We start from the raw sequence: 24,897 nt of genomic DNA on the forward strand, positions 1-24,897 counted from the left end.
TGATTTCTGCATTGTCTGACAATTGACTGCCCGAATAAAAAACAGTGATTCTTCCAATATTCCTATCGTTGATATAATGAAAGGAAAATGGAAGATTTTAGCTTGCTCTTTTCAAATGATTAAATCAATATCTTTATCTTACAGAATATTAAATGCGTCACTTGAGTGTGCACATTCTGATATACCTCAATGTGGCAGGTATTTCATTTGAGGAATAAATGCGGCTAATTCGAAAATTAATACGGAACCATAGTTAAATAACTTACAAAAGGGCATTGGTTAACATATAAATGTAAAAATTGTTGAGATTATTTTACACAAGAAAAAAACCCGCGGCCTCTATTTAATGTAGTTGAACAAAGGATGTTTTTCAATTTTCCTTCTCAATTGTAAGATGATTACCACCACCTTAATGTCTTTTAATTGATGTTTTCTCTTGAAATCCGTTTTAATCAAATATTTCCGTGCAGCATTCATATTTAATTTAGCAATTATTTGAAATTTGTCTTTTTTCTCAACAAACTTAAGTCAATAAAATCATTGGGTATTAAAGATGGTAAGATACTTAAAAAAACAATTTGTACACTCCACCATGTCATCCTCAACTTTTACTCGAATGAAATGTTAAAAATTTGCCCAAAAATTTCAAGATATTACTAATATTTCTTCAACAAGACATTATGAAAACACAGTGCTTCTCTAAGAATCCTTATAAAATATTGTATTTGATGAATTTATCATGTCGTCAGTAAAAGCAGCTTAAGCACAAATAATGGAATTCAACAGGTGAGAAATGAGTTTTCTTACATTGGAACAGTTTCATTTATTTATGAAGCTTAAGAACAAACGGTGTGGGCTCACACCGACAAAACCGATTTAGCCTATGATTTTGTTTGGTTTGGTACTATTCGTTTCAAGTATCATTTATTTTTCTGTGTATTAAAAGGTAGTAAGCAGCACTACCTATGTCCAAGTAAAGTTATTTGAAAGAGGAGGGTCCAGGAAAAATATGGCTTATTTATTATACTAAAGAAAATAAATAAGTGCAAAAGAGATGGCAAGGGGCAATTCTTAAAATATATATCAAGGCCATTTTTGGTTTTTATTTCCCCCCCCCCCTCATTATGGGTCCTTAATGTATGAAAATCCGCTCTAACATACTTCTTTCATAGTTACCGGTGTCATAATTAATATAGGTATTAAAAGTCACCTTTTTATGACAAAAGTTAAGAAAAACTTTTGTACATTTAACTTTACCCAAGGCAGTTTTTTTATTGTTATTAACTCCTTATCACTTGAGATAAGTGCTTACCCTGAAACAAAATGACCTTTGTATTCCTATGATATTAAGTGAAATGAAATAAAAACATTTTCAAACTCATCTAATAAGTTGATGAATGCTTTTATAATTTTTAAGAAAGTTTCAATTGTGATTGTTTCAAAAAAAATCCTTGGTGATAAGGGATAATAAAAATTCTTTTTTCACAACCTATGGATGTAAAAATATGGTAATAACTTTTACTTCAGATTTTTCCTGGACCCTCCTCATTCAAATAAAGAAGTTTAATCAGATGAGAAAGGAATTAGCAGGATTATATACTAAACCACTTGACTCTAAAGCTGTGGAAAACATACGTGTATGTGAGCATAAGCAAATGCAAGAGAAAAATTCTCATGTTTGTCCACATCCTGGTCTAAAGAGCCGAGAGCCTCTTCTCTCCTTTAAAACCCAAACCCTGTCTTAACAAGTCCCCCATACTTGTTCCTCCCTTTCTCATTAAGGTTTGCATTGCAGTCAAGGGATATGCCGTTTGCCACTTTCATTGCCTAAACATTACATGGTTGAAAGATGGTTTGGAGTCAAAATAATCATATTAACACAAGGAAAATAAATATTTTTATAAAAATGATGAAAATTTGAGAAGTTAATTTGTACATTTTAAAGCTTTACTGATGAGTCAACTAAGTGCTACTACAGTGGCCACCTGAGGCCATCTGGGTACCACAGCTGAGGGCTAAATTGCATAGTAAATACAATTCCATTTCTTTGTTTCACTTATGGAATTAGAACTGTAACTACATTAATAAAACTTTTACTTGTAATGTAATTGCCCCCACTTACCTTCACGGCAATGCCAATAAATGTAGACTTCCCAATATACAAGATGGCATGATTCAGGAATGCCATTTTCTATGGTGGGCCTATTTTCATAGGTCCACTAGTATCAAGTAATAAAAAATATACTTTATTTTCAGGTGATCCATTCCTTTCTCCTTTACTGACCCATTGGGGAGACTTCCTTCCATAGGATTGTATATTTTTATCTGCCATAATGATGACACAAGGTCATGACAATAAAAAACACCCTCAGGCAATACTAAAAAAATATAATTGGCCCACAGATGATTTTTTTTAATTCTCTGAAAAATCATCCACAAAATAATGCTGGAAATAATATATTTTTTGGCAAAAACTGATGACAGAAAAATTAAATATTTTGGGTATCTCAAATAAGTTTATGTAAAACTACATATTAGCATTGGCAATCATAAATAGCATAGTGAAAAGCATATTACAAGGGTGGTTTGAAAAGTTTTAAGAAATATATAAAATAGAAATAAATGAATTACGTCAGGGAAACTTTTATTTTTCAATGTAGTCTCCCTGTACACTAATACAGTCGGTCCAGTGATGTTCCAATGTCTTGGTCCCATCTTGAAAATTAGATTCCTACAGGCCTGTAAAATACCACTCTATTTTGGCTGTTAGTTCTTTGTTCGAAGACAATTTCCATCTACTGAGGAAGCTTTTGAGCATGGGGTAGGGTTGAAAATCTGATGGAGTCAAATCAGGCAGGTTTGGTATCAATTTATACCCTAGGCGATGTATTTTTGCCATGGTAACAACACATATGCAGGTGTCCATTGTCTTGATGAAAGATGACCATTTTCCTAGCCAAACCTGGCCTTCTTTCATGTATGTTTTGTGGTGTTTGATCCAGGTTAGCATAGCATTGCCCAGTGGGAAGATAATGTATTAGCAGAATCACTTTCACATCCCAGTAAACTAAAGCCATCACGTTTCCGGCTGACTGTATTGTCTTAGCTTTATTCAGTGGTGTTGAATCAACATGTTTCCACTGTTTTGACAAAATTTATGTCTCTGGGGTAAAATGGTGGACCCAAGTTTCATCTGTGATCACAAACTGGTGCAGAAAATCTTGTTGTTTGCTCTTTAAACAGGTGAAATATTTTATGGAAATTTCCAATCTGATGCATTTGTGATCCTGCATGCAGCACCCATCTAGCAGATAATTTTCTCATATCCAATTCCACTGTTAAATTATGATATGCCCATTCAGATAACATTCCTTACAGCTTGAATGAGATCTTGCACTTTCAGTCAGCAATCCTCCATGACCATTTAATGCACTTTTTCAATAATTTCTGGGGTAGTGGCACATTTTTTCCGACCACTGCGTGGATCATCATCTAAGCTGTCCTGACCAAACTTACACTTGTTTGTCCACTATGCAAAAGTTGAATTCAAGGATCAGAGTCCTCTGGAGTGTTCTGAAAGTTGGCATGAATTTCCTTTGCTTTCATACCATTCTTTGTGAAGTACTTGATAACTGCTTGAACCTCTATTTTTTCCATCTTTGCTGTTCAATACATGCAAACAACAGAGAGGCATTCACACTACAGATCTCTTTCCAGAGTAATGACGCATTACATGTTAACTCATTAAGGATTACCTTTTACTATGCAGGAAGCTCATTGTGCTAGCACTGATATCTGGTGACGATTCTGAGAACCTTTCAAACCACCCACGCATAATATATGGATTTTCCAAATCGTTTATGGATGACAATTGTTAATAGGAAAATGAGAACATAAAGTAACCCTATTTTTGTGCCTATTTCTGCACTCCTACCTTAAAACATCATAATTTTAAGTGAGTTCTCACATTTATTATTTTATTAATCCATTACAAGACACCTTTGATCTTATTAGGGTAAATTTTAAACTGCATCTTCTTATTACTAAATACCTACTGGCTCAAATATTTGTGCCATATTCAGAGAACAAAGATAACTTTGGATATTGTTTCAGGGTTTAAATGATGGAAAGAAAAATCATAATGTAAAGTTTATATTTTCTTCAATCATGAATAAAATATATTATAAAATGCTTTTGGTGGTAAAAGACTTGACAATTATTAGTCATCATCAACAAATATTATCACAGAAATGTGTACAGTCACCCGTAGTGTTACAACAGCACTTCACACTTTCACTTTAAAATATTGCAACATTCACACAGAACAAAGAGATTAATCAATGTCACAAGTTATTCCAAATAAAATTTGCACAAAAGTTGTAATTTGATAGCCTCCAATTCTTTTGCAAGTTTCTTGTAATATTTCAGTGAATCATTAGTTCATCAGATAATTCACAATGAAGGAATTATGATTATGGCCACTATTTTTCATCATAGATGAAAAAAGGTTAATACTGATATGGCCATAAAATACATTCTTTTGTGCTTGAAAAACGGACACTGCCCTGTAATGAAAACAGAATCCACACTCATTTATCAACATATCTAAAAATTAGAATCAATATACCAAGTAATATTAAAATTCATGGTTCCTGCCAACATTGCGTAATATTTAAGGGAAAATATTAAGGTCAGTTTTTGTGATTTTTTTTCTTTGCTACAATGGTGTTGGTAACCCAATCCATGAAGTAAGAGTAAAAAATACATGAGTTAGGTTCATTTACTTTACAACACACAAACACTTTGAAGTAAAAGCTAATGGATGACATAAAAACTTATGCATTTGAGAGGATAGGGAGATTTAAACAATGGGAAGAACTAGCATTTGCTTTTTATATGTCATAATTAGGTAATTTCAGAAGAAAAATTAGTGTAAAATGGTTAAACAGCTCTAAAACTGAACCCATTTCCAACTTGTTAAAGCTTTTCCAAGGCTGAATATCTCACATTAACATCACATCAGGCAGACACCCAATTGATCACCACATTTGATCAGATATAAGCCAAGACATTTCTTACTTTGTCATCCCATTGAAAATCGACGTGGCTTTTAGCTGGTTAGGCTAAATTTTTAGACAAACAGTCAACTTCCATATTCATTAGCTGTGAGTAGAACAAAACAGTAAATGCATGTCTTTACTTCATCAATTCAACTTTTTTGATATTCTTCACAGATCACATTGATTTTCATTCTTTTCTAATCATCATTGTTCATATTACTGTATATTAATTTTTTCATCCCTCTTTAGGATTTCATTTTCACAGTAAATTAAAAATGTAACATGAGGTTGTTTTCTTGTCTCCAGTTCATTTACACTTGAGTGAAGCAGTTAATTGATGTATTATGATGAAAAGTACATTTTAATTTCTTCTAACTACATAATCCTAAAAACATGTGGTGCATTCCACTAAAGAGTGTTACTTAAAAAATGAAACACATTAAATGCTATTAATTCACTGTAACACAAATGGGTGTACTGTTGTTGCTGGTTTGTGGGATTTGACTTGGTTTCTTTTTAGCAAAGTAAGAATACTTGGATGAGTCAAATTGATGGAGAGATCTTCCACAAAAGAACTTAGTGTATAAATAGCAATAAGGTGAGCTATCAGTGGTCAGTAGCATTTGACTCAATAACCATCAAATTGGACTTACTACTGTATAAACAAAATTATAATATATTAGAACAGAAATTCTTCTATTCTTAAATTTGAATAAATCCTATTCCCAAGTAACCTACTGGTTTTTGTTTGGCAAATTATCCACATTTAATATTAATTTGGTTCCAAAAAAAGCAGCTGTCACTCCACAGATTCACTTGTTCGTTCATGTTTTTCAGATAAATTATCAGGGTTAATTTGAATACTTAATGGTCAGGACAATACAGGAATCGATGGCATTAACTATCCCTTATTTTAATAAATAAATTTTCTTATTCCAAAAATTGTAAAAATAGCATTTTTTACCATAGTAATAAAAAACCAAACTTGTTGGCTTTTTATGTTTACAATATGATTGGTCACCTTTTAAAACCCTGGTAAAACGGTTTTCCTAATAATGTAAAGAAGAAAATTATTAGCCAATTCTGAGAGGCAATGGAATCTGTCACTCTGCTTTTATAGGACTGAGTACAGAAGAACATGTATTTGACATATCAAATGGAAAGGACAAACAAATTTCAATGCTTAAACCGATAAAAAGCTTATCTAAACTTACAAATCATTAACTCAATGAACTAGATATTAGTTGCTGTGCAGAGAAATACATATTACAGAAAAAATAACAATTCCAATACATACAATGTATCCATACTATGTTAAACAATCAATTTTGCAGCCAATTCCTGCACATTTTCAACATTGTTGAACATGCAAGAACATTTTCAATCTTGTACTTTCAGTCACAGAAGAACACAATTGGGCAAGAACTTACAGCAATGTAAGTATACAAACGTACACATTAGGCCAATGGTGTTCAATATTATTGTTCTGCAGGACATACGAATGCTTAAGAATTGCTGGATATGTTCCAAATTTCAGCCTTATAATAATATCTACCAAGGCATTCCTAGACTCATACCGTATAAAATATCATCCCCTTTCTAATTGAGCATTTTATTCGTTGGCTATGTATACAGAAGACACTCCCAAGAATAAAATGCTATCAAAGCATTTATAGCCACCTATTCATGGGCTAGATTCATGTACCTGCCAAGATGGGTCGCATTCATAGGCATCACTGCTGTTGGTCTTAGGTCTGAATAGCTCTTGTCCACTGAATATCTGTTCCAAATGGAATCATTGTTAACTAATAACAATCTGTAACTCAAAACACAGGCCACATACAACAAAATAGACACGGAAGAACAGTGTATTTTCCTTTCCGATTTGAATCGCTTCCACAAAGTGACAATTCAGACTTTTCTCATTAGTGAACAATGTTGAGACCCGGATGTTAATAGGCCATGCACAGCCATATACAGGCATAGCACAGCCAGTATATGCTAGTTCTAGAGTTTTCAATTCTACAGGGTTATCAGATGGGGGAAGGGACACTAGAATGGAAACATTGTAGCACTGGTTGAAGTGGGTGTTATGATGCAAGGCATGTTTAGGGATGGGGAGACCCACAGACGGGGAGGAGGGATTGCACGAGGCATGATGATTATTAATCCTGAGGTTCAGGGGTGTGGAACATTGGCCTATGTAAAAGGCCGGGCAGAGTTTACAGGCCAGAAGATAGACAACATTCTTGGAAGTGCAGGAGAAGTGGGAGAAGGGCGAGAGAGAGTTAAAAGGTGGGATGAATAGGGTTGGAGTGGTGAAAATAGGGCAAGTTTTGCATCTCCCTCGATGACATGGAGTGGGTTTGGCTCTGGGGGTGGGAGGGGATTTTGAGAGCAGCTTGGTGGATTTGAGGATATCTGCTAGGTTGGCGGGCGGTTTGAAGGTGACAGAAGGGCATTTGGGAAGAAGGTCGGAGGAAGTGTTTTGATTTTTAAGGATAGGGTAGAGGTCTTTGAGGATGCATTTGAGGGACTGAATGCCAGGGAAGTAGGTAGTACAGATTGAGAGAGAAGGGATTCTGTGGTTGAGGGGGGCTTGGGGGTGTATGAATGTTTGAGTATTTTTTAGTGAGGAGAGAATCTGGGTTTCCTCGTTTGAGGAGGGAGTGGTGAAGGTTGTTAAGGTATTTTAGGGATTCGAGATGGTTGCAAATATGGTGCCCGTGGATAGAGAGGGAGTAAGGGAGGAAGCGCTTGGTATGGAAGGGGTGGCAACTATTATGATGGAGATATCGTTATTAGTTGGTTAAGTGTGGACAGAGTTCAGGAATTTGTCATCGATAAGGGAAATATTGACATCGAGGAAGGCAACCAGCGAGGATGAAATGGTGGAGGTGAAGGAAAGAGATGAAGAAGCATTGAGTTGTGAGATGAAGGAATTGAGGGAATCCATACTATGTGGCCAAAGTAGAAATATATCATCAATGTATCAGAGCCACAGGAGGGGTTTCAGATGATAAATATATATATATATATATATATATATATATATATATATATATATATATATATATATAGTATATATATATATATATATATATATATTATATATATATATATATATATATATATATATATATATATATATATATATATATATAATTGGCTGACACAACATAACACAAATAGAAAAGAATAGACACATATAAAAGAACACTTACACGGTAAATTGTTCGAGCTTTCGGCCCTCTCAGGGGCCTTCTTCAAGAGAGACCAGAGATGAGTCTCTCTTGAAGAAGGCCCCTGAGAGGGCCGAAAGCTCGAACAATTTACCGTGTAAGTGTTCTTTTATATGTGTCTATTCTTTTCTATTTGTGTTATGTTGTGTCAGCCAATTATTGTGCCGCTCGTATGAGTTTTTCCGTACAATCGTGGTATATATATATATATATATATATATATATGTGTGTGTGTGGGTCGCAGTAAGCCAGGGGGTAGAGCGTTGGACTACTGACCAGAAGGTCCCGGATTCGATTCCCGGTCAAGTCTCTGGGCACCTGCAGCTCCACCCAAGCTATATGGTTTTTTGGGTATCAGATCTTCCTGGGAAACCATAATGGCACAGGGAAAGGAACTGGCCCCCCTACCCTGATTTGTGAATGTTGGCTTAGTACTGGGTGAATTCAGCCAACATCTACCAAACCGACCTTCGGATTGATTACTGCGTTTATGGTTCATATGTATATATATATATATATATATATATATATATATATATATATATATATATATATATATATATATATATATATATATATAATCGTCAATGTTTTTTGTATACATACATACATACATACATATATATATATATATATATATATATGTATACAAAAAACATTGACTATCATTTATTTTATTTTGGAATGGAGTGTAATAGCGTATTTGACATTACTTTATATTTTCAATTAATCTCGTTTTATGAGAAAGATTCCAGAAATAATTATGCTCGTTAAGAGAAGTTTTTAGAAAGAGTCATAGTATATTTTATGTTCAATCAATTCTTACTCTTTACTCTCAGTTCCAAGAAAAAATTGGGTGACCTTAGATTTTTGAATGCACCTCGTATGATCTATAAAACTGAGGAAAATACTTAACTTCTCTGAATATCCACAACTATCACATAAATTTGTCAATAACTACCAAAGTAATGGTTGTCTCTCCTTAAATATTGTTAGCATTGAAATAAAATGTGGCACCTAATAAAATACTGAAGTTCAGTATAAAATACAAATAGGCTTTGGCAATGAGGTATGTTTTCAACCTACAAAGATTACGACCTTTGATTGGCGATAAATTTCTGATGATTTCATTAAATGCAAAGTAAGATGTCTCATCATGGTAGATGGAGCAGATTTGAGTCATTTTCATGTTGTTTTCAGATCCATCAGGGGAGGAAGAAACTTTGCTCATCCTAAGTCTATGATGAGGCATACCATGAAACTTCTTATGCACAGTTAAGTCAGATGTAGTGCAATGTAGTGCTTCACAATATGAGTACCCAAGTTCAAGATATCTACCCTTCTGTAGGCAGAGATGTGGATATAGTGCAGATTCTTTCATTGCTCCTGGAAACAGATAAGAGGCTTCAATTGAGAATTATGGAATCTACTAGGATTAAATTTCATTTCATGAAGTTACTGACAACAATTAACCATATGGAAATGAATACATTGATTTTTACCAAAATAGCATCCACTCCAAGACAGGAATTTGGCTTTGGCCAGAGCCATCATTTAGTTGCTCCAACAAAACAATTTTCTAGACAGAACTCCAATTATTTCAATTAGCATTTATACATTTTTGGGAAAATCACTCTTTTACATAAGAGAGGTTATATTTTGAGATTTTTCACTTAATATGCAAAAATAGAAATATAATAATTTAAAAAAATTTGATGATGCTAACCAAAACTTCCTTTTTTTGGGCTTGCAGCTCAACTTGCGCCATCAGTATGGTCTTTCCTCTAGTCCATCATTTTGACTAACCATGAAAAATGTCTCCCTTAATGGATTCTACAATGTAGAAAATGCTTTTCAATTCTTGATCGAACCATTTGTTTTTCAGGTTTTCTAATTCATGGACTGTAAGATTGAGGATACCTTAAAATGCAACCCCTGCTTCCAGGTGCCTCTACCTTAAGCCTCACTATTTCAGACTTAAAAGTATCTTAAGATCAATGCTTCAGTAATTATGAGAGTAAATGAAACCAAAACATGGCTCAACTATTTTATATAATTTAGACATTTAAAAAATTGAATTATTGTATTTAAGAATATGCAACAGCTAAGTTATTAAAGCATTGATTGATAACTTACCAATAATAAAGGTGTTGAGGAAGTACTTACTCAAAATGCATTATTAATGCTCTATAATATTGGCAAAAATTTTTTTGGCATTTTTTATCATTATGAACTACAGAATGAACAATAATAAGCTACTACCTAAAGTTGATGGTTTCCGGGATAACTTTATGGAACTAGCTACTATTCATTTTGAATAATACTGCGTACCTTGTATATTTCCACGATAATTTTTTGCATTTTTACATGACCATGGTTTCGACAATTAATGTCATCTTCGAGTACAAATACAATTTTGTGAGGCACTTATATACAAAAATAAGCTACGGGAGGGGGGAATGGGCTGTACTGGATCGGTGGGAAGGATGGGAGGGAGGAGTAGAATTGTCGTGGTTACCTGAAGGGGGTGAGCCATGGGACTGGGTTGTGGGTGGCAGAAGCGGGAGGTCAGTAGGGTCTTCAGAGCTGACGGCTTGTGGTGGTGGAGGGTGGGAGAGGGAGTGTCAGTGAAAAAGAGAGGGTATGAAGGCAGGGGGGTTAAAGGAAGAGAAAGAGGCTGAGGAGGGGAAAGCAAAAAGCATACAAAAGGTTGTCAACAATTTCAAAATCTGCGTGCACACAATTTAAAATCTCAAGGGAAAAATTATTCAAGAAAAGAAATTTCCTCCATTCATCTTGACAATCATATTGGGTGGAGTTTCCATACATGGAATTGATAACCATTTTTTCCCTCTTTTTCCGATAGAGTCCATCAATCATTTGGGCTTGGTAGCCATTACTAATAGCAATTTGCTTTATAACAGTTAGGTCTTTTAGAAAATTAGCATTGGACATGGAAATTGTTATTAAACAATGGAGCAAGAATCAAAGGCAGACAGTTTTTCAGAGAAAAAATGTCTGGATGTTGCATGAATGACTCAGTCAGTGAAGGCATCTTTTCTAAAATGGAGAAGTTGAACTTTTCATATTCCCTGGATATTGTAAAATCCAGAAAGTTGAGGGATCACTTGATTTCTTTTTCTATTGTGAATATTATAAAATTGTCCAATGAATTCAAAAGGTGCAAGAAAGTATCAAGTTGTTCACAGAACCTGACTACACACACAAAATATCATCAACACAGCAGTACCAAGCACAGCCTTTTTTAACAAAGGGCTCCAAGATGCAAAGAGTTCCTTTTCCAAATTGTCCATGAAGAAGTCCGCGGGTAATGGGGAAAAGGGAGAGCCTATAGCCAACCCTTATGGTTGCTCAAAAAAGTGATAATTGAATTTAAAATAGTTTTGAGAGACACATATTTCAGAGCTGAGTTTAGGTTGAGCACTATTGGGGCAGGGACACATTTCTGCATGAGGATGTCTTCGGCTAACTGGGTGGCTTTTTTGGTGGGAACACTGGCAAACAATTTGGCCACGTCAAAGCGAACAGGTGTCCACTGGGGGAAAACACTTTTTGGGAAAGATGAACTGTCAGATTGACAGAGCATTTCTAGATAACCAAAAGGGTTAGCTATGGGCTCTTCTTTATCCTCATTACTTATGGACAAGTGAATGGAAATACATGAAGTTTTATTCAAAATGATAAGCTACTACCTCATAAATTTCCTACTTTTAAGATGTGCCACTAGCATTTCCAATGACACTTTCCATAGTAGGTCAAACTTAGTTTGCATGCTTCACTGGTTAGTAAATCCAGAATACCAGGTCCCTATAACAACATGCTAACAGGGGTTCACTTCTTATGTCATATAAAAACAGCTGAAACTGCAATGGCAGTAACTGAAATTCCATTCTTACCTCTTTGGAAAATATGAAGTGGTATCACATAACCTTCCAAGGATTAAGATGTCTTCTAATGAAAAAACTACTTGGATTATGGAACTATTTGGAAGCACAGTTTTCTTTGGAAAATCTATTGCTCTTGCTTAGTGGCATATCTGCGAGAGAGAAACATACACAGAATAAGTAAAAACCATATGTAAGAAAAAAATAGAGAAAATTGAAAAAAACTGAGGATCAAGGTCATAAAAACAAAGATTGATTTAAAATTTTACAATATCAAATAAACTTCTAAAAAGAAGCACGACTCGCTTCAATGAATAGCATCATCTGAATGATATTCATCTAAACCAGTAGAGTCCCTTATAAAAGCTTAATAAGTTATTGTGAAAATAAAAAATGTTCATATGCCAATCTATTTTTTTATAATACTGAATTCCATCAAGCCATGGGAACTTTCAGGCGAAGGTCATAGACATTTCCAGAAAAGGGATGGAGATCTCCATTATTGGAAATTAATAAGAACTAAGTCAATGAATTAGATACATTAAATTACCACTTTGTCTTTAGGAAGTTTCAACTATTAGATAAAATTGTACCCTGAATTTCTTCTCACATATTTTTGTACTTCATAATGTAAACTATGATAAAATTCCTAGTTTCCATTCAATTTTGAATTAAAAAAGAGCTCATCTCCAAAGAAACTGTATATTGATATAATTGTTGGAACAACTTGCCATTGTCTTGATTCAGACCTTCCATGCCTTTTTCTTTTCTATTTACTTTTTCTGATTCATCCCCTGGGGGATCATCTGGATCATCATCTGCATGCTCTCCAGTCTTTTCCGATCCTTTAAAAATGACAATTAAATATCCACATAAGAATCACAAGGGATGCAATTCAATGAATGAAATTCAATGGAAAAAAATTGAATCCAATTGCTGCTGAACAAGGCCAAACTTTTTTGGGCTTATATTAATTTTATTTAAAAACTACAATATTTAAAACATATTCTTGGAACAACTATTAGTGAAACACTGAGGTGATTTTTAAATGCAACATTCATGATAAATAATAATAGTCAAAAGAGAGAAGAAATTCTTAGCACATTTAAAAAAAATGTATAAGATTATTAAAAAAAATCAAAATAAGTAGGCAGCAAATAAAAAAAATAATTTTTATTTTCAGTCCATGGGTCATTTATAATAGATACCATACTGCTTGGTAGGTGAAGCAGCTTGCAAAATACACTGATTTATCACATTAACATGGCTGAACTAAGATTACTCATACTTAATAGGATGTGCTAAGTCAAATATTAACTGGGTAAAAAAAATTTCTATGAATAATACTCCTGCAAAAATACAAGCAAATAAATTTTGGATTCAGTCAAATAAAAATCAATTTGATACTATCCAAAGAGCACTATACTGAATTAAAGCAGGAAATACATCTGGTCAGACAATAATTGAAGCAGAAAAGATCCAAGAGAGATGGACGGAATATATAGAAGAATTGTATAGTAAAGAACTTAGGACAAAAAGGTTAGACATAGAAAAGGAACATAACGTAGAGGAAGAGAGCTTAGGTCCAGGCATACTCAACGATGAGATAGAAAGGGCATTTAGGGAGATGAAATCAAATAAGGGCATGGGAGTTAAGAACATTCCTGCAAAACTACTTAAAGGTTTAGAAAAATAAGAGAGGAAGAGCCTATATGAACTGATTCATAGAATCTAAGAGGAAGGAATCAGGCCGGAAGACTTTGTTAGATCAGTGTTAGTTCCTATTCCGAAAAAGGTAAAGCCTATATCATGTGAGGACTAGAGGACAATAAGTTTGATATCACACCCAGCTCAAGTTGTTCTCTGGATCATAGTAGGGCAAATGATTACTTAGGGGATGACCAGTTTGGGTTAAGGAAGGCGAGAGGTACGCGTGATGCCATTGCAGTAATGAGATTATTAATCGACAGGAATATAGAATACAATCAGGACATATTTGTCTGTTGCGTATATTTCAAAAAGGCATTTGATAGAGTGAATTGGGAAAAACTAACAAGTATATTTCAGAATACAGGAATAAATTGGAGGAATAGGAGGCTAATCTGCAACCTGTACATGTCTCAGACTGCTCAGGTGCGAGTAGGGAGCAGGGAGTCCGGATGGGCAGTGTAACGAAGAGGTGCAAGACACAGTTGCCCATTATCACCATTGTTGTTCAATGTATATGTGGAGGAAATGATTAAAGAGGCATGAGAAGAACTGGAGGTAGGAATGAAAGTTGGCGGGGAATTCGTAAAATCAGTTAGGTTTGCTGATGACCAAGCTCTAGTTTGTCAGCCAGTCAAGGGGTTGCAAGCATTGCTGACTGAATTGGAAACTCAGCGCGATAGATATGGGATGAGAATCAATATAAATAAATCAAAAATTATGCAATTTTCCGGAAAGAAAAAGGCTAAGCTGAACATTAAAATAGGATGGCAAAAACTAGAGCAGTGGGTATCTCGGTAGTGTTTTGGACCAACACGGGCAAAGTAGTAGGGACGTAAGGAGAAGAATTGCACTAGGCAAAGAGGCTTTCACAAGGAAGAGGGAGTTGATGACAGGGGCGTTGAGTAACGATATTAAGAAAAGGCTCGTAAAAACTTTGATATGGAGCGTAGCTATGTACGGCGCGGAAACGTAGTCATTGAAGCAGGAGGATAGACGTAGACTGGAGGCTTTTGAAATGTGGGTGTGGAGAAGAATGGAGAAGGTGGATTAGACCGATAAGAAAACAAATGAGGAAGTGCTAGGTATGGTGGGCGAGGAGAGGGGATAGATGGGAGATATCATTAGGAGGCAGGAAAATGGAGGAAGGGCATATTGAACAGCAGTGAGATGTTGAAGACTGTAATGGATGGGAGATTGTTAGGTAAACAAGGAAAGGGCAGGAATAGGATAGGGATGTTGGACGGGATGAAGGGAGGGAGGTAGTATACAGAGATGAAAAGGGGTACACAGAGGGAATAGAATAAGATGTTGGGTTGTATTTTGTAATGAGAGACAAAATATTAATTTGGAAGTTGTGTCTATCCAAAACCAACCTTTACCGCTAGATTACCTAATAATTATTATCCCCCATAAAATCTCCAATATCCTTCCTAATTCACTCAAAGTTGCCTTTTACCCAGCCCTTACTCTAACTCAAAGCTATTAGCAAAGAAAAACAGGAAATACTTTTGTGATCAGGCATCTATAATCTAAAATGCAATAATTGCCACACCTCTAATTTTGGTCAAACTGGGAGGAATTTCAAGACATGAGCTAGAGAACACACAAGAAGTCACAAAAATCAAAGCTCCCATGCCCTTTTCACAAAACACTTCATAGATTTTAAACACAACAGTAATTTTGTCCCCAAAATACAGCATAGCCTCCCTAAAAGATTAAAAATGGATGATCTTGAGCAAGTTGAGATTAGAAGGCACTTGGCAGACCCCAAAACGATTCTTTGTAATGAGCAATTACACTCTCATCCCTCCCCTCTCCTTTTCAAGAAACTGATGGGGAGGGATAACAAATCCAACCGTTCAACATACCCATTCTACCGCTCCCATTCTCCTGATCCCACCCCATGCCACATTAAAACCAAGGCACCATCACCTTTTCCTTTCTGTTACCCAAATAACCCCGACTACCATCTTCAACTTCCGACCCTCCCTCATCTTCCTACACAGCCACCTTCTCTCATCTGTCCTAAGCATTTATAATCAACTGTTGCTTGTGAATGAAATTTGTACCTCATGATGCACAAGTCAGCGAAACGTGTTGCATCTTAAAATAAAGTCTGTGGAAAAGTACAAAAACTTTCAATATGGACCTCACATAGTATTATTTCTGTTAGTCAAGAAGCAACTGTGTAATTAACGGGGCTAGGTCAGACTGATTAATGCTGCTACTTCAACAAGGCTGTTAAGATGCACACTAACCTTGAAGACAGGATTGTTCATGGCTTTTGATATGCTTATAGCATGCTGACATCTCTGCAAAGCCTGTAGAAAAAACAATTTGTTGAGATAAGTTTCATACCATTAATATAAGTCAGCTTCATTCCCGACTGTTGATTGTGGCATTACACCGATGTTTTGGCGCATTTATGCAGGTATTTATAAGGCAAAAGAAGAGCTAAGAATACCTTAGCAGTGCAGTTGGTGTAGCTGAGACCACCCATTATAACTGCTAATAATTTATTTCCTCTTCTCAAGAGACTATCTAGATAGCCAGCATACATTTACACATACCGAAACTCCATGACCCTCAGGTACTAAGAGATATGTACCACATTGTGGCTAGGAATCTTCCACATTTTCATGGGGCAAAAAATACTTAAAATCAAATGCCCTACCACACCCTGAAGTTACCCACTATCTTCGTAAATCATCTTGTACATGCAGGTTACTTGTACAACCAAAAGCCATGCCTGGCTTTTTCCTGAAGAACATGCCGTCCTTTTCTCTGATTCTTCTCTTAATATTTGGAATCTGATTTGGTAACTTTTGTGGATTACCTCTGACTACTTTGTATGCCAAGTTATATCAAACTGCAGAGCTCATTTTTGCAAGGACCTGCACATGAGACAACATACCACATACATAAACCGATACCAGATTTAAAAGGAACATTGTTCTCACTACAAATTATGAATTCCCTATTCCCATATAATAAATCCCAATCCACTAATTCCTTACTTTTAAAATATTAAGCTTTTTTTCATTCACATGCTGTTGAAGATGTTGAATATTTCCAGGAATCTCCTGATTTTCCCAAACTGTAACAATGTTCCTGACTTTTTTCTAACTAAGTGGCAACCTTAATCAGAGGTTATTACATGCCCTCATTCTTGAATAGCTGTATGTTCAGCACCAGATATATTCAAAACAATCCTGTTAAATCTATTTCAATGGTGAATTCCAGTCACTGAAAACAAATAAGGGACATAACCTAACATATCATGATGTATAATAGGGCCACTTAAAGAGTTTTTCAATGCACTTCTGTCCTCTGGAAAGTATAAACTCTTATTTACTTTTCTTCATAATGCAATGTCCCAGTACATAGTTATTAAGTCCTGAAATATAGTAGGATTAAAGAAATGCTTCAAAAAACAATTGGCAGGGAATTTAATACAACACAATGGGTCATGACTGAATTTCTTTAGGTGGAAGGAGTGTGTGGTCAACACAATAACATATGTACAGAAAATATCAGACATGGTAGGGTTGTTAATCACTGTGTATAAACATCAATAGCATCAGAGAAAAGTTAAGTTTAGCTCTGTATTTTCTCTCTCTGCATCCATCAAACATTAAATATTTGAATTCAGTAATTTCCCAAAACTTAAATGACCAACACAGGAATGTGACTAGATACGATGACACTTTTCTATGAAATTGATGCGGAATTCTTTTCTCCAAAATTGCCTTGGAATATGAAGCTGCAATGCAAATTATAACAGGAAAATTAAGAGGTAATCGGTAGGATAAAACCACACAACATATTTTCATTACATATCATCAGAAGTATCAATTGAGTAGCTTCAGGCGTGATGTGGTGGAAGTCGAACATAATGAATAACTGATCGTAGCACTTTTCCACTTGATAAAAATATTTTTATTTACAACCGGGTTTCGATGTATTACATCATCATCAGGTCCGGTCGTAAATAAAAATATTTTCATCAAGTGGAAAAGTGCTACGATCTGTTATTCATCAGAAGTATACATTTGTTTTCAGGTAAGAAAGATAAAACTTCTTATTGAGAGACACTCCAAAAGCTTGTCTTAACTAACCATACAAAGGATTGAATATTTCAGCAGCAAAATGATGGTACCCACCTTTACTGCAGTATTTACACTTGTATGGCTTGTAGCCATAGTGACGATTCTTGTGTTCATTGAGTGACTGCTGCCGTGTGAATGTTTTTCCACAGAGGGAACACTCAAAAGGTCTCTCGCCAGTATGGGTGCGCTTGTGCCTCATCATATCACCTGTTTCAAAAGGAGATATGAGTAAGATACGTATCAATTCCATGAATTTGAACAAATACCAAAGTATGCTTATCAGGAAAACTTTTTTACTGGTACACCAATAGCACTTTCATGCAAAAACATATTTTTTTAAAATTCTAAATCATTCTTTAGAAAAGTTGATATCATCATTACTAAAGTAAATGGATTGCGCTATGTAATTGATGCATAAAAAGGACAACTTAAGCTGCCAGCCAGCAAAATATACCTCCAGAAGGAAAGAAAAGGATGACAAATGATCAAATTTATGAATAAAAAAATTTGGCTTGCTTAAGCTTGGTATTCATGATTACAAATGAGGCCAAGAAAAAAATGAGAATTTAAATCTGTCAGTCAGATTCTACTTTCCAATAAATTCTTCTTGGGTTTCCCACCAAGTCAAGTTATCCATCTCTACCATTGTTTCAATGACTGACTCACTCATCATCAACATCAGGACTTAGGAATTTATACAGAAAGAGTAACTTGGTTATTGAAGAGGTGGCAGCAATGGAGGACAGGGAAGACCTGGTGGAAGACTGTAGAGGAATTCTCTCAGCAGATATACCCCAGAGGGAACACCCAAAAGGTCTCTTAGATAGTTCAGATTCTACTTCATTTATTTTGTTTGTTTGGATGAATGTTACACTTGCCCTCACTATTTCTGAAAGTCTTGATCTGGCAACAATCTAGCCAAAACTTTGTTTTCCATAAAGTTCAGCACTTATGAGCTGTATTTTAAAAAACCTTCAAATGAGGTTACACCATCAACTGCATAAAAACTGTAGTGCTGGAGAGGATGGACTCACAAGTTCTGTAATTCTGCTATCCTTTCACGACCCCTACTTTATTAAATTAATGATTCTCTCTCCCAAGGTATTTTCCTAAAACCTCTCAAAGTCTTACCATAATAAAAATACCTCAAGTTCTTCCTGTTATTAAAATAAAGGAAGCAAGAACAGCTCTAATAACTACCGACCAATTGCTACACTGTCAATTTTTGCTAAAATATTTGAGAAAATATTTCTAAGTAGACTTAAATACCATTTCATTAAAAATTATTTATTATCAAGTCACAAAAATGGGATTACAAAAAATGGGTCCACTATTTCAGCCACAAGTCAGACCATAAACTTCATTTTGACCTTTCTTGTCAATAAGAATGAGGTAACCCACCTTTCTTAGATCCAACCAAAGCCTTGGGCCCAATAGATCATCGTATTCTAGCTAAATAAATTGCAGTGCTATGGAATAAGAAGGATACCAAGTCATGGGATCCAGTAATATTTTAAATACCGTAAGGATACAGTCACTATAACAGTCAGTGGTTTGGAATACATTACCAAAGGTGAATCCAAATCCATAGGAGTGCCTCAGGGCTCTATTCTTGGTCCAGTACTTTTCTTAATTAACATTAATGATTTGCCCACAGTTTTAACAAGAATAAGTGGGATTAAACCAATTTTTACGCAGAAGTTACCAATGCATTAGTTTCTGCTACCTCCATTAATGGATGAACTTCAAAGACTACATCAGGATGCAGCTGACAATACACTGGTGCAAAGAAAATAGTCTGAAACTGAACAATGAAAAATCCCAGGCAATATATTTCTCTCTAAATCCATCAAAACCTAGTCCTCCAACAATAGTGAATAGCCAAATATAGAATTAATGACATTCATATTATTTCTTGGCATCCATTACAACTGTACCTTGACATGGGAAATCCCTATTAATGGCCTTTCAGGAAAAACAAGTTTGGCATGTTTCCTCCTAAGAACTTGGAAGAAAACAATGAGCAAAGATGTACTCATTGTTAATTAATGCTTTACTAGGGCCGTATCTACTCCAAAATTACATATGGTATCATTCTTTAGTGCTTATCTCCTTTCTCCCAAGTCATATTTAAACTGCAAAAGGAGGCTATTCACATCATTGCATCTAAACCTCCGATTCCATTGGGCCGTCCAAACTTTCAAGATCTTGGGTTCCTCCCTTTCCCATCCATGTACAATTTATTCATAGCAGCATACATGAAACAACATCTTCTAAGAGTTAACTGGAAATTCTCACTATCACAATCACAATACCATAACACAGCCATACCTGCATATAGAATATAATGGCACCAAAGCTGTAAGAGTAGGACCAAATTCAATAAGAATAAACCTATACAATAAATTTACACAGAAATAGAAAGATATAAGAGACGTAACACAGTTAAAAAGACAAATAAAAAAATTCTTCCCAGACAAAATTATCACAGTGAGCCTAAATTTATCAATGATCAAATTTCAGATTGAAGGCTTTTGAAATACGAGTGTGGAGAAGGATGTAGTAGGTGAAGTGGACAGAAAGGAAAGCAAATGAGGAAGTGCTAGGCATGGTGGACAAGGAGAGAGGATGGATGGGAGATATCATAAGGAGGCAGGAAAAATGGATGAAGGGCATATTAGATAGCAGTGGGATGTTGAAGACTGTAATAGAGGGGAGAATGTTAGGAAAACAAGGAAAGGGCAGCAACAGGATAGGGATGTTGGACAGGATGAAGGGAGGAAGGAAATAATCACAGATGAATTGGTACCTGATGTAAAGCAGGTTGCTGTATCGTGTTTTGTTTTGTGTCACAAAATATTTATTTGGTAGTTATGTCCATCCAAAAACCTACCTTATCCGGTAGATTACCTTATAATAATATATATATGTAATTCATATATATATAATAAATTGGACAGCAACAAACAATATAGAAACACATAAAAAGATCACTCACGCATTATTTCTTGATCATTTCGACGGAATTCTGCTTCGTCTTCATCGGAAGATATAGAAGTAATGTGTTTACTTCTATATCTTCCGATGAAGACAGAGCAGAATTCCATTGAAATGATCAAGAAATAACGCGTGAGTGATCTTTTTATGTGTTTCTATATTGTTTGTTGCTGTCCATTTATTATTAAACACTTCTGTGTTACGTCGACGAAATCATCTATATATGTATGTGTGTATATATATATGTATGTGTATATATATTTATATATATATATATATGTATGTGTGTATATATATATATATATATATATATATATATGTATATATATATATATATGTATATATATATATATGTATATATATATATATATATATATATATATATATATATATATATATATATATATATATATATATATATATATATATATAAAATATCTTCGAAATGGAACGCTCTTCTCCTCTTACTTCTCCTAGTAAAGAAGTTACATTAGGTGTACCCCAAGGCTCAGTCTTGGGCCCTATCCTATTTTTACTTTACATTAATGACTTACCAAAAGTTCTGCAGTCAGTTCCAGGAGCCGAGCCAATTTTATATGCTGATGACACTAACGTAATTGTATCAGCACCATCGTTAAACAACTTGACCTTGACAGCAGCTAGAGTTTCCGAACTTCTTTGTGAATGGTGTTCACAAAATTCTCTGAAACTCAACCCTGACAAGTCTGGACTCATATACTTCTCTAATAAAAATAAAGCCCCTGCTTCATTGGCCATTGACCTAGGGGGAACGTGTGTACCTCAAATTTCTAGATCCAAGTTTTTGGGAGTTGTTATGAATAAAAATTTATCATGGGATGAACACATATGCAATCTTCGTAGCAGGTTAAATTCCATTTGCTTTCTTATTAGAAGTATTAGGAAATCTGTAAGCCTTGATATCTTACTTTCAATTTATTACGGAGAATTTTATTCTTTAATTATCTATAGTATTCTGTTCTGGGGTTCTTCCCCTCATTCTGATTCAATTTTTAAAGCTCAAAAATGTTTAATACGATTAATATGCAATGCTCCCTACAATGCACCTTGTCTTTCCTTCTTCAAAAGGTTAAATATTCTGACTGTTCCATGTATTTACATTTATGTCGTATGCATTTTCGCTAAAAGTAATATATCCAATTATATGACAAATGACAACGTTCATTGCCACCAAACCAGAGCCTGCAGAGACCTGCATCAAACTTATTGCAGGACTTTAAATACATCCCTGGGGCCTAAATCAATGGGCCTCCTTGCACTGAACAGGCTCCCTTACGATTTTAAGTACGGAAAGGATCCAGTCCTGTTCAAAAAGAAATTAATATCATTTTTAAGGAAAGAACAGTTTTATTCTGTAATGGAATTCATGGAGAAAAAATAACCATACTGAATATGGAATATATTTTATGCAAAAAATTTATTATTGTGTCATGCTTTTCTGAATTTCATCATTGTTTAACATCTATATGTACATATGACGTGTCCTATACACTTATCTGATGTATCTATTACACTGTGTCAGTGTCTTCTGGGAAAATAAAGATTATTATTATTATTATCTTCGGCGACGCACAAATATATAAAAACACAGATGTAGATTTTTAGAATATAGAGACACAAAGAAAGGACACTCACAATTTGTTATTTGACGTTTCGACAGCACGGCTGTCGCCTTCAGAAACGATGTGATTCTAAAGTCTGTGAGTCTTCAGTGATTCTGAAGACGACAGCCGTGCTGTCGAAACGTCAAATAACAAATTGTGAGTGTCCTTTCTTTGTGTCTCTATATTCTAAAAATCTACATCTGTGTTTATATATATATATATATATGAATATGTGTGTCTGTGTGTATATATTTATCTTCTCTGCACATAAATGCTTTGAATTTTTTACGATTTGTCCTATGCTGTAATTGTATACCTATCCTTGGGAAAATAAAATAATTATTATTATCATTTACCTTTGGTTAGGAACTTTGCAGGGCAGTGGGGGCAATCAAACTTGCGCACACCTTGGTGACGCTGAGTATGCAAACGTAGTTGAGATTTCTGGCGGAACGATTTGCCACACAGCTCACACAAATGTGCTTTTTGGTTAAGATGCATAGCCATGTGTGACTGCAGAATGCCACTCTGAGAAAACTTCTTTGAGCATACTTTACACCTTTAAAACAAATAATGTTATTGATAATACTAAGACATTAACACCCATTAAAAATCTGCATATTAAGGAATTTATAATGACATTAGAGCAATTTACTTTTTATTTTTTACAAAATATAATTGGAAGAGTAGTACGTGCAAATAAATCTGATGCAGTTGGCACATTACTTTCATCACACAATTTTCTTTTTTATCATGAGAGTGAGTGACAGCATTCAATAATAACTAATTGTAACATACTGCATTAGTAGGTTAAATTAAGTTTTATTTGTTCCTTTTCCAGAAGAGATGAAGATACGGTTTAGAAATTATTTCCTTTTACAATTTACTCTAAAAATGTAGTTTCTTAAAAATCTTTTTCATTCTGGGGTGGAATGAAGTTGGTAATAAAGGGGCACATGGGGTCACCAAAAGAAAAAATATTTACTAATGAACAGCTTTTCAAGAATATTTTGTGAGAGACATGAGGAATGGTGAATGGAATTAGAATATTTTATTCTTTATCAGAGTTCACAAAAGCAGCTGCAACCAGAATAAGTGCAGGTCTCAGATACATGTACGATGAGAGAGAGCTGGTTATACATATGATTATACCTCTTCTCTAAGGCAATATTTTAGTCATATCATGCTTCTTTCATATTTTTAGCAGACAACATGTATTGGTTTGTTATAAAATTATATATATATATATATATATATATATATATATATATATATATATATATATATATATTCCCCCCCCCCCCTAGGTGTCCTATACTTGTGCGTACTAAAAAATTGCTGGACAAATAAATGATTATTATGTTTATTATTATTCCCTGATTTCAACCCCTTTTGACGAAGGGCATGTCACAAGGAATGAAAGCAATTACTAATGCTTACTGGTATGGCTTCTCCCCAGTATGCCTTCGCATGTGCACTTTTAGAGACTTCTTCTCAGTAAACCGCCCACCACAAGTTGTACATTCCCATGGCTTGATTCCCATATGTGCTTTCACATGCCGCTTCAGGTTCCCCTTAGTACTGAAGCGGGACTCACAATTAACACAAACATATGGTTTCTCTCCTGTATGCCGACGGATGTGAACTGTGGGAAAGAAATAATTTTTCATAATGTTAGAATACACAATTCCTCTCCGGTCTTCCGCCGGGTCAATGTCTCCATAGCTGCCGACGTTTCGATTCCTGGCTCAGTCATCGTCATCAGGGCTTCTCGATGACCGAGTTGGGAATCGAAATGTCGGCAGCTATGGAGACATTGACCCGGTGGAAGACCCGAGAAGAATTCACCCAACTCATACACCGGGAAAGCACCAGATCTTTCATTAGAATACACAAGTTAAGAAGGAAGAAAAGATATAAATTTAATGGGGTATTAAAAGCATATGCATAATGGAGTAAAAATCTAAACCTTAAGAGTGAAATAAATCTGGTAAGTGTTGTAGCATATTAGTATTTATTAATGAGAGGCAGTGGGACATGGTATTCTAGGGGTAAAGGGTTGGACTGCTGACCGGAGTGCCTGGGTCGGTTCCCAGGCAAGCCTCTCGGGGCACTTGCAGCTCCACCCAAGCTGTATGATTTTTCGGGTACCAGATCTTCCTGGGAAACCATAACCAGCACAGGGAAAGGAACTGGCCCCCCTAACCTATTGTGTGAATTTCACATGCCAT

The 24,897-nt window shown here is 35.1% G+C and overlaps 1 protein-coding gene across 3 annotated transcripts in view; it reads right to left on the reverse strand.

Annotated features, from left to right (window-relative positions):
- Positions 1-4,202: 4,202 nt before the first annotated feature.
- LOC139689531 (uncharacterized) overlaps positions 4,203-24,897 on the reverse strand; it is a 42,668-nt gene continuing 21,973 nt past the window's right edge. The window contains exons 7-13 of one of the 3 annotated variants that reach the window (XM_071586705.1): positions 24,107-24,311; positions 23,023-23,225; positions 18,081-18,233; positions 16,176-16,238; positions 12,939-13,052; positions 12,220-12,359; positions 4,203-6,840 (exon numbers count right to left, since the gene is read on the reverse strand). In XM_071586705.1, coding sequence (XP_071442806.1) covers positions 12,304-12,359; positions 12,939-13,052; positions 16,176-16,238; positions 18,081-18,233; positions 23,023-23,225; positions 24,107-24,311 — 794 coding nt within the window. In that variant the 3' untranslated portion in view covers positions 4,203-6,840; positions 12,220-12,303. Of the gene's footprint in view, positions 6,841-9,283; positions 9,689-12,219; positions 12,360-12,938; positions 13,053-16,175; positions 16,239-18,080; positions 18,234-23,022; positions 23,226-24,106; positions 24,312-24,897 lie in introns of those variants that run through there. The other 2 variants (XM_071586704.1, XM_071586707.1) reach the window with 2 other exon arrangements.

This window comes from Hetaerina americana, unplaced genomic scaffold (assembly GCF_022747635.1).
Source record: "Hetaerina americana unplaced genomic scaffold, ioHetAmer1.1.p SCAF_24, whole genome shotgun sequence".
NCBI lineage: Eukaryota > Metazoa > Arthropoda > Insecta > Odonata > Calopterygidae > Hetaerina > Hetaerina americana.